General features: G+C 48.3%; 2 protein-coding genes across 2 annotated transcripts; both read left to right on the top strand.

Annotated features, from left to right (window-relative positions):
• Positions 1-406: 406 nt before the first annotated feature.
• On the top strand, positions 407-7,379 carry LOC111847595 (caytaxin-like). The gene is made up of 13 exons (XM_023818934.2): positions 407-1,079; positions 2,131-2,256; positions 3,219-3,274; positions 3,436-3,672; positions 3,777-3,944; positions 4,024-4,126; positions 4,817-4,948; positions 5,044-5,130; positions 5,306-5,404; positions 5,832-5,867; positions 5,952-6,056; positions 6,177-6,223; positions 6,490-7,379. Exons 2-12 carry the CDS (start codon positions 2,207-2,209, stop codon positions 6,208-6,210), a joined length of 1,107 nt encoding a protein of 368 aa, XP_023674702.1. The 5' UTR covers positions 407-1,079; positions 2,131-2,206; the 3' UTR covers positions 6,211-6,223; positions 6,490-7,379.
• A 1,590-nt stretch (positions 7,380-8,969) lies between these two features.
• Positions 8,970-11,996, top strand: loxl5a (lysyl oxidase-like 5a). The gene is made up of 7 exons (XM_023818915.2): positions 8,970-9,942; positions 10,040-10,148; positions 10,377-10,514; positions 10,688-10,844; positions 10,977-11,072; positions 11,162-11,277; positions 11,372-11,996. Exons 1-7 carry the CDS (start codon positions 9,120-9,122, stop codon positions 11,376-11,378), a joined length of 1,446 nt encoding a protein of 481 aa, XP_023674683.1. The 5' UTR covers positions 8,970-9,119; the 3' UTR covers positions 11,379-11,996.
• The last annotated feature ends 1,894 nt before the right edge of the window (positions 11,997-13,890 follow it).

The raw sequence follows: 13,890 nt of genomic DNA, 5'->3' as shown, positions 1-13,890 counted from the left end.
AGCCTACGGCCACCTGGTTCCGTGTTCTGCTCGCGTATTCCTAAAAAAACACCAAAGTCATCCGCAGAACACCACGCTGACTGACCAGTGTAGGAGGCGAATGAATGAATTTGCTACGGTTTAGTTTTTCTCCGGTATGTTATGCATATGACAGAGGAATATAATCTCATCGGAGAAACTCTCGCTCCAACTAATGCAAGAGCCATGTGGAGACATCACTAGATTCCTAAGTCAGATGTTCCAAAAATAACTGTGGGAACATCGCCGCCGTAGGTTAGGGCAACAGGAGGTATGAGGATTAAATCCGGACTATTGCCGTATAGTGGGAACGTATGGCCGGATGATCCCGCTCTGTGGGTCGGCGTTCAAGAGGATAGAAAGGGCAGAGGGAAGGATACTGCTGCTCTACATCTGCGCTTGTTCGAAACCAAAGACCAAGTCCAACTGTTTAAGGGAGTGTCGGCATGATGTCACCAGAGACAGGGAAATGGGGGGATCGAGAGCGAGTGAGAGAGGTTGGGATGCTGTTGCCAGGGAACAGAAACGACCAAGAAACGCGTGTATGCAGGAAAACAGCACATGCGCAGGAGTCTCTGCGCAAAAAAAAACGGGTTGATCGGAACGTTTGTACTGGATGCAATGTCGCCTCCCCCTTTAAGGGGAGAAGGGTATGATCTACACCCACGACGCTGATAAAAAACAAAAAAAGCCGCGAGGTTTAAGCGGGACGACTGGGCTCACTGGACTGGGGTTTCTGAAAGCTGTCGTCGATGGACCGGGAGGCGGGATTTGACGCGAGATCTGCGTGGACCGCAGACGGAGAAGCGCAGTCCTGATGTCTGATGGAGACCAGGTCCCGTAGCAGCGGCGGGACTGAAATGGGGGTCTAGCAGGCAGCAGCGGGACGCGGTATCATCGACATCGGTGGGGAGGAGGGGCGCCTTTGTTTACCTGTCAGCCCGTGGATACACCTACCCCGGATCGGGCAACGCAAGACATGAATCTTTTGTCCCACGCACACTGAAGACCACCGAGCCGGTAGGAGAGGTACGATCAGGGGAGGATACAGCGGTCCGTGGGTGAGTGCCATGTCCCCCTTTAACTCTCCGAGTTAAGGCTACGTTAGGGAACAGCACCTCCACCATCTGAACGTCCTCCCCGGGCGCTAAAGCAGTGACACACTTATTGCGCGTAGTACAGATTAGGTAACATTTCGTATCCAGTTAAGCGTCTCCGCCCAGGGATTAAAGACGGAAAGCCGGACTGTTGCCATCTCACGGGGTGCAGAATAATTTCGGACACTGCTTTGTTTCGTGAAGTCAGCGGAAGGAGGGCAGTTGTATTTTGTGCCGTTTAAAAGTAGATGCACCTGAAAGTACACTAAATACGTTACTGAGAGTAGGTGGTACGTGTGATTCTGGCATGACATGGATACAGCGGGCGTAAAATGCGAGTATACGAACGGCTCTCAAACCTCAGATGCGAGGTGTGAAGGGACAGTGACTGCGCTCCGGTTCAGAGGTTCAAATAAACGCATTATGCGCTCAGTCACCTTGACGAAGACCCGAAAAAGGACATAGCTTCTGAGAAGCAGTCCTGCAAATATAACGCACCGTCTCGCCTGACAATTAACTCACGGCCTCTCAAATTAGACTGGGAGGTTTTGCAGAAGATTCCCACATGCTGATTGGCTGGTGACGGATGTCGCCACATCTGACCTGAATTCGCAAACTCCTTTTAAAATTGTCCTTGCTTGAAAATCTTTCGGGACACCAGGGGGCGTGACAGCTAAGGATGAGCAGCAACAATATTCTGTTGAATGGTTGTTGTACTTCTGAGTGAGGCTTCTTTGTACCTTTGAGCACGGGTTCCCAAACTACAACCCCCAAAATAACAGCGCAAGGGTCCCCTGGCAAGATTTCGCTGATTGTTTTTAAATTTTTACTTATAAACTCTACAAAGAATCTCATGACCCCTCTGCCAGTAACCGCATGTGATGCTGACCCTATACCATGAAAAACCATAGGGACAGTGTGGTAATATTTTGGCTGCACGAGTCATTTTGGATGGATAAATATTGTGGTGAAGTAATCGGTCGTTTGCATAAAGGCTGCCTTTCTCCTTTCAAAGGGGGCATTTGTGCGCGTGTCTTGCCTTGGTTCCCACTCTCTCCCCTGGGGTGGGGGAGACACCGTGAAGACTACATATGGAAAACATGGAGGTGAAGGACGAGTGGCAGGACGAAGACTTTCCAAGGTACATCCATGGGCAGCATGTAGTACGAGACATGTGGCGTCCTGGAGTGTGCCCCCTACTGGGGGTGTTAGGGTGTTTGTGTTTCGGCGGTGTGTAGTTTTCTTACCAGTGTATTTGTGGCTTGTGGGAGTTACACAGAAATGTGCTGAGGGCAGAACAAAAAAAAAAAATGGGTTGAGTGAGATAACCAATCAGATTTGAAAGGAGGTGGGTCCAAGCAACTAGAAGAGGCGGGACCAAGACATCTGATTGGTCTCTCCCCCCCTCCTCTATTTGCTTGGACCCACCTCCTGTACAGTCTGATTGCTTATCTCTCTGAACCAATCATTTTTTTTGTTCTGCCCTCAGAACATTTCTGTGTAAGTAAAACTCCCATGAGTGTATTTGTGCCATGTTGGTGTGAGTGCGCTGTGTTTGTGTAGCTGTGTTGTGTTTCTGCCCTGTCAGTGCATTTGTGTTTGTCTTTGGAGCTATTAAACATGCTTTGTTTCCCATAATGCACCGCAGGCCATGAAAGGTCATTAAAAACAGGCCAGACAATGAAAGGACAAGAGCACAAGTTTTTCCAATGTTCAGCAGTTGATGAAAAAAGAGGGATAAACAGAGCTTTTAATCTGTCAGTGAGGGAAGGAAGCACTGTGCAAACGAAGTGTCATATGACCCATTCCACAACACAGCCTCTCTTATGGCACTGAAGCAGTCATGTAACGCAATCCGTAACACAGCATCACTTCACTTATGGTAATGAAGCAGTCATGTGACCCTCTGCATAACACAGCATTATTGGAGGTTTACACAGAAGCCGGGCCCCCCTTTCACGCCAGCTCACTGTCCGAGAAACTGGTCTGGACACGTTAATGGACTCCGTAGCTTTGTATAGCTTATGCAAGTCTGAATGGTGAAACTGATCCAGGGCCAGTTACTGAGTGCTGAGTGCAGTATATAACTGTTCTGTCCTGCAGGCCTCTTCCTGAGGATGGTGAGGACTGTTCCTATGGGCTCTCCGAGCAGAGAACATGTGAGTAGTGCCACACCCCCTCCTGAGCCAATAGGAGTCCATCCTTACAGTGACGTTATCTATTGAGCGGCTTATCGCGCACAGCACCTGGGATTTGGCTAAGTGACACCCAGTTTATGTCTGCAAACTTCCTGCTTAACCTGGTCAGTTTTCCCCTTTAGCTCCACCTGCTTTCCTGAATGTGGGCGGGGATGCCGGGGCGGCAGCCAATCGGAAACGCCGCACGTTGGCGGCCCCCGAAATGAGCCTGTCGCTAGATCGAGGAGAGGGCTCACCGCCGTCCGATGACTTCCTGGGTACGCCCGATGACCTTGACATCAACGTGGATGACATCGAGACTCCAGATGAGACAGACTCCCTCGAGTTCGTTACCAGCGGCAACGAGCTGGAGTGGGAAGGTCAGAGGTCGTGGGGTTAAGGGGAGGGGCCTAAAAAGCTTCACTAAGAGCTCCTGACAGGAAATACGGTTCCCTCATGAGGAGCGTGATGTCACATGTCCTAGATGACACCCCAGTGGCCAGTGCCAAGGCTACACCCTGTGAGGGGGCGGGGCCAGGCGGTGAGGGCGGAGCTGACGGGCGCCTGTGGCGGACGGTGATCATTGGCGAACAGGAGCACCGGATCGACATGCAGGTCATCCGGCCGTATCTGCGCGTGGTGACGCACGGCGGTGAGTCCCCCATCCCTCATCTCACTGGCCCAGCCTCCTGACTCCGCATCACCTTACGCGGGGCTGCTCCTACTCACAGGTTACTACGGCGAGGGGCTGAACGCCATCATCGTGTTTGCAGCCTGCTACCTGCCAGACAGCAGCTGCCCGAACTACCAGTACATCATGGAAAACCTCTTCCTGTGAGTGACTGTGCAACATCTGAAACAGCATAAAAGCTGAATACTGAATGCTGAATACTGAATACTGAATGCTGAATGCTGAATACTGAATGCTGAATGCTGAATACTGAATGCTGAATGCTGAATACTGAATGCTGAATACTGAAAGCTGAATACTGAAAGCTGAATACTGAATGCTGAATACTGAATGCTGAATGCTGAATACTGAATGCTGAATACTGAAAGCTGAATACTGAATACTGAAAGCTGAATACTGAATGCTGAATACTGAAAGCTGAATACTGAAAGCTGAATACTGAATACTGAATACTGAATGCTGAATACTGAATGCTGAATACTGAATGCTGAATGCTGAATACTGAATGCTGAATACTGAAAGCTGAATACTGAATACTGAATGCTGAATACTGAATGCTGAATACTGAAAGCTGAATACTGAATGCTGAATACTGAATGCTGAATGCTGAATACTGAATGCTGAATACTGAAAGCTGAATACTGAATACTGAAAGCTGAATACTGAATGCTGAATACTGAAAGCTGAATACTGAAAGCTGAATACTGAATACTGAATGCTGAATACTGAATGCTGAACACTGAATGCTGAACACTGAAAGCTGAATACTGAAAGCTGAATACTGAACTCAGCTGTCCCTGATAAGCAACCGTAACCCCCCCCCCCCACGCCAGATATGTGGTAAGCAGCCTGGAGCTGCTGGTGGCTGAGGACTACATGATTATCTACATGAACGGAGCCACGCCCAGAAGGAAAATGCCAGGCATTGGGTGGCTGAAGAAATGCTATCAGATGATTGACAGGAGGTACGAACTTATGACTGGCTGAAATATCTACTGACTGTTTGCACTGGGGTGGTCTTTCATCCATTCATTTTTGTTTACTGTTTATTTTTGTGCAGGTTGAGGAAGAATCTGAAATCGTTGATAATTGCCCACCCTTCTTGGTTTATTCGCACTGTACTGGCCATCTCCAGGCCATTCATTAGGTGAGGACGGGATGTCATCTTTACAGATGTGTATTTATAGACCTGCTCACTGATTAGTAACTATATATAGAACATTAATTTAAAGGGTCCTGATTTTAAAATAAGCCTTTATGTAAGATAGGAGGAGGAAATATGAGTGTGCATGGCCACTTGACACCAATTGTGTTTTGGACAGTGTGAAATTCATGGAGAAAATCCGCTACGTAAACAGTTTGGAGGAGCTGGCCCAGATCGTACCAATGGAACACGTGAACGTCCCGGAGTGCGTGGTGCAGTAAGTGTACATCACCACTAGAGGCCGCTGTTGGATTATGTACGCTGAAGAAACTACGTTTTCCTTTAGGGCTCGGATTTCAGACTGCAGTCCTACAGGGCCGGAGCCCTGCACATTTTTGGGTTTCCCCTCATTTAGCATACCTACTTGTGCTAATTACCACACAGCTCTTGAGCTAAATGATTTGTGGTGGAACAGCGAAAGAACTAAGCTACACAGGGCTCCGGCCCTCCAGGACTGCAGTTTGACACCCCTGCTTTAGGGGAATTAAGGATTACATAACTGTAGCTGTATTTTAAGAAGAAAAGTGGACTCTGGATCCATAAAAATGAATAAAATCGCAAATATTGTTACAGTGTCCACAGTAATTTTTGAAGGTGAGGTCGGTCAGATGCCACATTCTCACTGCTGACACATTTTGCCCCAGGTACGAGGAGGAGAGGCTTAAAGCACAAATGGAAAGGTAAGCGACAGTGTCCTGCAGTGATTAATGGATAAAGGGTATTGTGTTTGTAATATCTCACAAAGTAATTTTTTCTGCTTTCAGGATGGAGCAGGAACAGGACCGAGTTCAGGAGCAGGAACAGGAGCGGCTGCAAGAGCAGGATGGAGCGGTTCAGCCCCAGCCAGGGCCCTCAGAGCACCCACACAGGTGACAGTCTATGATGCCTATGGGGGCTGTATTCCCATTCTGTACAGCTAACAGATAAGGCTGCTTGATTAGCTTTGGACAAGCTCAGACCATGACTGATAAAATGTGATGTGTTTTCAGGCCTGCGCCGATAGTCGAGGAGCCAGGCCAGTGATGCTGAGCATTAGGTAAGAGCTCTGTCAGGGTGGACACAGCTGATTGGCTGGGGCATCAAACTGGACACAGCTGATTGGCTGGGGCATCAAACTGGACACAGCTGATTGGCTGGGGCATCAAACTGGACACAGCTGATTAGCTGGGGCATCAAACTGAACACAGTTGATTGGCTGAGGCATCAAACTTGAAACAGTAGAACATGCCTAGATCCTAATACTCGATAAAACAGATGTTTATTGTTGTTATTTTTCTTGTTTATATAATTTATTTATTGCAGGGTGAAGCCTGGGCACAGAAAGAGGGAGGCGGTTCAGCTCTGCAAAGGAAAAATCAGTTGTGCTTGAAAAACTATCAGGTTGAGGGTGTAAGACTTCATCAGTCATTATGGCTCAGGTTTTGAGATACTCTTACAGCCTAGAGCCCCCCTCCCGCCCCCAGCACCCCAAGGAGCACTCCGACAGAACCTCAGTGACGCTTCAGGACAAATGACCAGAGAAAGCAAAGTGTTTTTTTTATTTTTAAAGTCACGTTTTCTGTAGATTACTGTCTTCCAGCTACGTAGACTGCCATTCTTCAGCTTATCCTTACAAAGGTTTGTGGTGGGTTCTTAGTCCTCTCCATTGTAATAGTAAGCAATTGTGATAACTGACATCTTTAAGGTTTAGTAATGACAAGCATCCCATGGAGTCTGCGGCCCGTTCACGGCTCGTGTGGAACCAGAACCGGAGGCGATGTCATCGCTCGGGTCATGTGGTTTAAACTAGCCGTAAATGTCTCCTGCTGTAGCTCAACGTAACTGATAAATCTGGACATACGCCTCCGTCATCCTTGTAAAATGCTGTGAAGTTAGTAAACATTGGGGTGGGGGTATTCGTTACCGATAAGGACTTCCAAAAAATAAATGTCTGTATATTTGGTAATATAGAATGAATGCGTTCGTAAGTGTTTTTTTCTGGTATAGATAATAGCTGTGTGTGACTCCAGTGTCAATGTATACTGCAATATCAACATCGCTGCTTATTAACCTTTTGTAAATAATGGTTAGCTAGCTGATATTTCTCAACAAAATCTTTTTTAACCGTGTTAAATGAATGCCTCCTACTGTAGAGGGTGTTTCTATTTGTGCGTCATGTTTTTCTGTGGGAATAAACTTGAGGACACCTCCCACGGTGGTCTGTGAATCAGAATATCTGTGTGAAAAACGCTCCCTGGGGTCTTTCAGTTCAGTCACAGCACTGTTCACTAATTTTTTTCTTGCTGAAATCTGTGCATGACAATGGATCTGGCAGTTGGCCTTGCAGATTCCCAGAGAGCCATCAGTTTGGTAACCGAGACACACAGAGATGCTGTCTTTCTCATCAGATTCCATCTGCTTGTCAACCAGACGGCTATAAATCGCCTTTGGGTTGGGTATGTTGTGCACCTCAATCTGTACTGGAGCACGAGAGCACAAAATGCACAAACCAACGAATGCACGGTGGGAATTTCCGCCCCTCTGTGAATTTAATGTGTGTTGATGATTTTCCCTACTGCGAGATGAAAGTGACGACCTTGTTTCCTCAAGCTAACTGCGTTTCCACAAGCGAGGCAGAGAGCACATCGCAAGCATACAGCTGTCAAGGAGCCAGCTTAGGTGCAACTGCTGCTTGGAATACAGATGTGTAAGACACCCTTGGGGCAGGTGAACTTAGATTTCAACTCACATCTGCCTCCCATCTTTAAAATAAACACAGTATATAGACAGACAGTAGACAGTGCTCCCCACGCTATTTGAGAACCACGTCTGGACCACAGGCATTGCGGACATTGATGGGCTGTGAGTAATCCTTACACCGAGTGTGTGTGGGGGGACGCTGTGTTCTGTACCATGGTAAACAGCCACTGTCCTTCACAAGTGGCCCATGCCATCTCACCCTGTGACCTAGCTGGGCTCCCGCTCTTGGTGTTGCTCGGACATTCAGAAAATAACAAGCGGAGGATTCGTATTGGGCCAGCGCGTATTGGTTTGTGCTGCCATCATGTGGACAAATAATGATATTACCTGGATTTATTTAATAGGCGAATTTGCACTTGTATCTAGGGGCGTCGTTGAGGTAAGGACGCCCTGGCAGGTTCAGGGGGGCTACTACTTGACAGGGGGGCTTGAATGCATAAAATTATATGTGAAATTGCCCACGGTGACATTTTGTCAGGGGGGCTATAATTTCTAGGTACGCCAATAAATCGTTTAAAAAAAGATTACATTTTTAATCAGTTATAGAATTCCTTATGTCCACTTATATTAGAAATTTGTTAGGCCTGTATAAATTCATTATGGAAGCTTTAAACTGCATGAAAAGGATTCGGGTAGATATTGGGTAAGTGGGATCAAGGGTAAACTGCGACATTTATATGTTTGATACTCTATATCTTTACGCTGCTGTGGTCTGTGAATTTAAGCTCAGTTCTTGAGCTTCCAATAATACTTTTATGTTTTAATATTGATAATTAGGATCATACTTTTAAAGTAAATTTGTCCGTGTTTGTCAATATCCATCTTCAGTGTATTTAAACACAATACTCTAAACCTAAATTAAATTGTAAAATGTATTAAAATTTGGTGACACGCGCACCGGAACGCACTAGGCAAACGCGAACAAATCGATGGGCGTAACTCGCCCAATAGCTGCGACGGGGTTAATCCGGCCTGAGTCCCCCGACCCAGCCCCCTTGTGTGCATGCGTGGGCAAACTGGTTATAATAAAAGTGGCCGTCATGGGTGCCCCGTACGCACTGCCGGGTGCTGGATGAGGACATGCTGCGTGATTGCAGGAGCAGCTCCGCACTTTCCATTCCCTCCCAACGGCGCCTTGCAGAATAACCACCCATTTATTCGTCGGTGATATATTTATTACTCATTTTGTTGCGATGGCTAGTACTAAACTGTTATTCTACGTGGTGCAAAGTTTGGTTCACTTTATCGGCGCACAGCACCAGTTGCGCGGCCGTACGGGACCGTGGACGCAGAGGATTCAGTGGGAGAATAACGGCCAGGTGTACAGTCTGGTGAGCACCGGGTCCGAGTACCATACGCCGGAACAGAGCCGTAGGGGGTCTCAGGTGTACCTGAGCACCGTAAGGGAAGGTGCCGGCCGTCCTCCGATCGGACAGCATCAGATTCGATCGGCTACCGCCAGAGCAATTGAATACGGCGCACCGGGGCGCAACCAGGTACGAGCAAATTCACCAGAGCCCGAGGGCTTTGGAGGGGACGGTGAGCGCTATATTTCCCCCGGTGAACGCCTTTCTGGTGCCAGATACCAGCAGGTACCCCCTCCTCGATCTGGAGCTGTCGGTTATCCCGGCGCTCGGCGCTCTCCATCGGGCGCCCCTGGCACAGCCAACACGTCTCCTTCGGGGGTTTACCCTGAATTCTCTGGAAGCGGAGTACCCAGAGGAGGGAGTAACGCCACCCTTCACCGCAGCGTTGCCGCCCCGCAGTCGGGGAGCGGATTAGTCAGCCAGGGAGAAGGGGACACGGCCACTTGGAGTCCCGCACGAAACAACGCAGAAGACTCGGAATACGAGGAAGCGAGAAGCCTGGAGGTCATGACCAGCGACGACCCGCGGAATCCGCTCAAAATCCACCGAAACACAGTTTTCTATAACGTCTACCCGTCCAACGGCAGATCTGTGACCCGCAGACGGCGTCCTCAAGGCTCCGGCTACGGTACCAGGTATTTTCACCACGGTGAGGGGCGACGCGACGCTGAACCAGCTTCCGATTGATGGCTGCGATCTGCGTACCTGCGGCTCACATGGTGACCCGAGTGCGCTCTGCCTTGCAGGACTCCCGGACCTCGTCCCGGACCCTTATTACATACAGGCGTCCACCTACGTGCAGCGCATGCAGATGTACGCGCTGCGCTGTGCCGCAGAGGAGAACTGCCTGGCCAGGTAACGAAGAACCGCTGCATTAACTTCACGACTTAAAAGTTTCAAGGTGCTTGTGCTTCTGAACGCCAGGCTCCTATACTAGCTGGGGAAGGAGCGCTTCATAAGTTTGCTTTTATACAAACCCTCTCTGGTAATCTCCACAGCCATCGCTGAATCTTTAATAGCTTTAAATGAAGCTGCATGTTGGGCGAAACAAACGGATGCTTTTTCGTATTTTCCTCCTCCAAGGTCGGCTTACAGACCTGGCGTGAGTGACATCAGCCAGAGGGTGCTGCTGCGGTTCCCTCAGAGGGTGAAGAACCAGGGCACGGCTGACTTCCTGCCCTTCAAACCCAGGCACCAGTGGGAGTGGCACAGCTGTCACCAGTGAGTATGCACTGGACAGGGTGTGACCTCACACTACTCTCTTTTACAGGACTCGGTAAGGCGCGGATCGCCATGATTCCACTGCACCTGGGTCACCTGATGCCGTTGGGGGGGGGGGGGGGGTACTGTGAGACACACCCCATTTTTCTCCAATTCTGTGACCCCCCCCCCAGGCACTACCACAGCATGGATGCCTTCAGTAACTATGACTTGCTGGAAGTCTCCACTGGACGTAAGGTGGCAGAGGGACACAAAGCCAGCTTTTGTCTGGAGGACACATCCTGTGACCCCGGCACCCGACGTCGCTACGCCTGCACAGCCCACACGCAGGTAGGGCGACCAGAACAGCTATACCAACCTTGTTCATTACCTCTGAAAAATGTTCACAGTTGGTTAAAAGAGGAGACCGGTGGTCATTTTGATGCAGTTGAGCTTTACCCACCTACATCTTTATTGGCACAGGGACTGAGTCCCGGTTGCTATGACACCTACAATGCCAACATCGACTGCCAGTGGATAGACATCACCGACGTCCCCCCTGGGAATTACATCCTGAAGGTAACCCAGCGTTACCGTTCAGGGCAGAGAGAGGAGTTCATTCTCTGCTTGCCTCCCCCCTCACTGACCTGCTGGCCGTCTCCCGCTAGGTGACCGTCAACCCCACCTTCCAAGTCCCGGAGTCAGATTTCTCCAACAACGTGGTACGGTGTGACATCATCTATACAGGCTCCTACGTCCAGACCCACAACTGCAGGATAACAGGGTAAGAACCACTCAGCGGAGGAGGGGGGCGTGTTATTCCTGACCATTAAATACTCATCATTTTCTCTTCATTAATCTTTCATGTTTTCCAACAGGAGTTAAAAGGACTGTTATGATTTTCCAGTCATATTTTCACAAGGATGGGCACCGAGAAAGATGGCTGAACGAAGGTCCTCATGGATAAATACAGCAGTTTTTAAATGTTATTTCATACTTTAGTACTGTATAAGAAACCTTTCCAGTGTGCTAAGAGCCCGGCGTGAGAGTTCTTGCCAGCCTTTTGAGTCGTGTCAGGATTGGGTCGGCCACGGGATTTCACATTAAGGACACAGAGAAAGAACGTTTATAATTATATGGCTTATTTATTGTGTTTTCTGTGCATGGCATTTTGGACCTGAAATTATGTAGGTTATATGTGTTTTGTTTTGTTCCCTATCAATAAACCACTCTTTGACCGTGAGACATTTCAGTGAAGCCTTCCTCCCTGTTTTTGATCTGCCTGTTCTGTATGCACGACTGTTTGTCTTTATTTATGGATTATCACACTCTACCCTTTAAGAACTTGAAATCACACTGTCAGAAGGATCCCTTTCCCGGCCTGATGTGGGATTTAGCCTGTGTTTTATCTCACCATTTTATTTCTTTACGTAAACATTCAAAATAATGGGAAAATGTGCAAATCTTAATTGTCTTCTTATATTCAATATAAAACTGAAATCATATCTTGTGTTATGTGTTTTTTTTGTAAACACCACCAATCTGAATAGTTCAGCTCAACAGCTGGTAGAATGAAAAGAGAACTCAGTGAGACAGGAATGCTAGTTTAATGGAGGACAGACTTTACCCAGAGCTGCTTATCACGGCTCATGGACTGATGTTGCTCCAAAGATGATCTTAAATAAGCAGGAGGCCTTTGGGAATGTGGTCCCCATTTAAGCAGCTCAGCTGTTCCTGGCCCATGAACAGACAGTGAGCTTAACTGAAGCTATTAGCCAAACATTGGGACCCGTTAACAGGCACCCAGCCTGAACACCAACGGGCTGCTGATCAACTGCCTTCATCTGCTCTACACTTGTCTCCGGATGTGGCGGGAGATTGTCTGTCATAAATGGCCGAAGTAGCTGCTGGCCCAGCTGCTACCATAGCCTCCATTATGAATCTCCCACTCAGTGGCAGTGCCTAGGCAAATTTAGCCTTTATGAAGTGTTAGCTTCCATTCAGCTTTAGCTTCCACTTAGCCATCTACCAATGAATGTCAGCTTCCACTTAGCGTTAGCTTCCATCCAGCCCTAGCTACCAATGAATGTCAGCTTCCACTTAGCGTTAGCTTCCATCCAGCCGTAGCTACCAATGAATGTCAGCTTCCACTTAGCGTTAGCTTCCATCCAGCCCTAGCTACCAATGAATGTTAGCTTACCCCACCAGCTAAACCATCAAAAAGCAGCAAGTGCTGGGACATGACCATCTAAGACCAGGGTCTCCAACTCCGGTCCTGGAGAGCTACTATCCAGTAGGTTTTCTATCCTACCAGGATCTTGATGAGCCACACCTGTTCTCAGGTTAAATACCAGGAGCAGGTGTGGCTCATCAGAAGTCAAGTAGGATAGAAAACCTACTGGATAGTAGCTCTCCAGGACTGGAGTTGGAGACCTCTGATCTAAGACCATCTTAGACCAGCCAAAACTAGGTACCAGCATAAGATGGTTTTCAGGTACTTTTTTAGGCTGGGAAACCACTTAGTGTTAGTTGCCAGTAGATGACGGCTTCCACCCAAACTGTCCCCTTGCCTTCCACTTCCCTTCTTTGTTAGCTGTACGGACATGTGAATTTGGAGCTTCAGGACATAAAGAAGGTTTGTTGTGTTTGCCCAGGCCCCGTAAACCCCAGCACACATGAATGTGTACCTTCTCGGTCGCCTGTAAACACCGGTCGCTAATGGGGGGTTAGGGTTAGGGTTAGGGTTAGGGTGGTTTAGGGTTAGGGTTAGGGTTAGTAGTCTTTGGCTACTGTATCACGATGCTCCAGCTGGCGCCACTCTTTAAATCACCAGCAAACGGACATTTCTTTTTAATTACAGTGAAACCAATAGGATTTCTGTAAGTCATCAAGCCTATTCTGTCTTTAAATATATGCTTTAAGTACATGACCTTTGGGATAAAGTCCAGCAAGGAGGTTCTGGACTGTAACTGTTATCACAACATCGAGCGCCCACACCCTCTCCACAAATGCCAGGGGCCGGCATTTCTGTAACCAACGGATTCTTTATTTCCAGTGGTTTACTCTGGACCTCGAGAAGGTTCTAGTTTGCCAGATTAACTTCAGTTGTGTTATTGAAGCCGTCTGGAAAAAGCCCCCACCTCCCATCTCCTGGGCACCCCCATTCCGGTCCGTCTAGGAATCTCAGCCCTTGTTTACCTGCTAAAACAAAGTTAAGACTTACAGGTGTTTATTTGGAATCTAGTCTAGCGACTTTCTCTAATTCCACGGGCCCACTGGCCAGAGAGACGCGTCATCAGAATGGCTATCCCCAATCCTCCACTGCCCCTGCACACTTGATGCACGTATAACATGAAGGTAGAAGTCAAAAGGGACGTGTCTTAGAGCCAGAGCCACA

The sequence above is a fragment of the Paramormyrops kingsleyae genome, chromosome 21, assembly GCF_048594095.1.
Source record: "Paramormyrops kingsleyae isolate MSU_618 chromosome 21, PKINGS_0.4, whole genome shotgun sequence".
In the NCBI taxonomy this organism is placed as follows: Eukaryota; Metazoa; Chordata; class Actinopteri; order Osteoglossiformes; family Mormyridae; genus Paramormyrops; species Paramormyrops kingsleyae.
This window is presented reverse-complemented; position numbering and strand designations above follow the sequence as displayed.

Excerpts from the sequence above, each read along its gene's own strand:
- LOC111847595 (XM_023818934.2), top strand. The coding sequence starts at position 2,207 with ATGGAAAACATGGAGGTGAAGGACGAGTGGCAGGACGAAGACTTTCCA. Across the intron at positions 3,945-4,023 it reads GCGCGTGGTGACGCACGGCG|GTTACTACGGCGAGGGGCTG; the intron begins GTGAGTCCCCCA and ends TCCTACTCACAG. Across the intron at positions 6,057-6,176 it reads CCCTCAGAGCACCCACACAG|GCCTGCGCCGATAGTCGAGG; the intron begins GTGACAGTCTAT and ends ATGTGTTTTCAG.
- loxl5a (XM_023818915.2), top strand. The coding sequence starts at position 9,120 with ATGGCTAGTACTAAACTGTTATTCTACGTGGTGCAAAGTTTGGTTCAC. Across the intron at positions 10,515-10,687 it reads GAGTGGCACAGCTGTCACCA|GCACTACCACAGCATGGATG; the intron begins GTGAGTATGCAC and ends CCCCCCCCCCAG. Across the intron at positions 11,073-11,161 it reads CTGGGAATTACATCCTGAAG|GTGACCGTCAACCCCACCTT; the intron begins GTAACCCAGCGT and ends GTCTCCCGCTAG.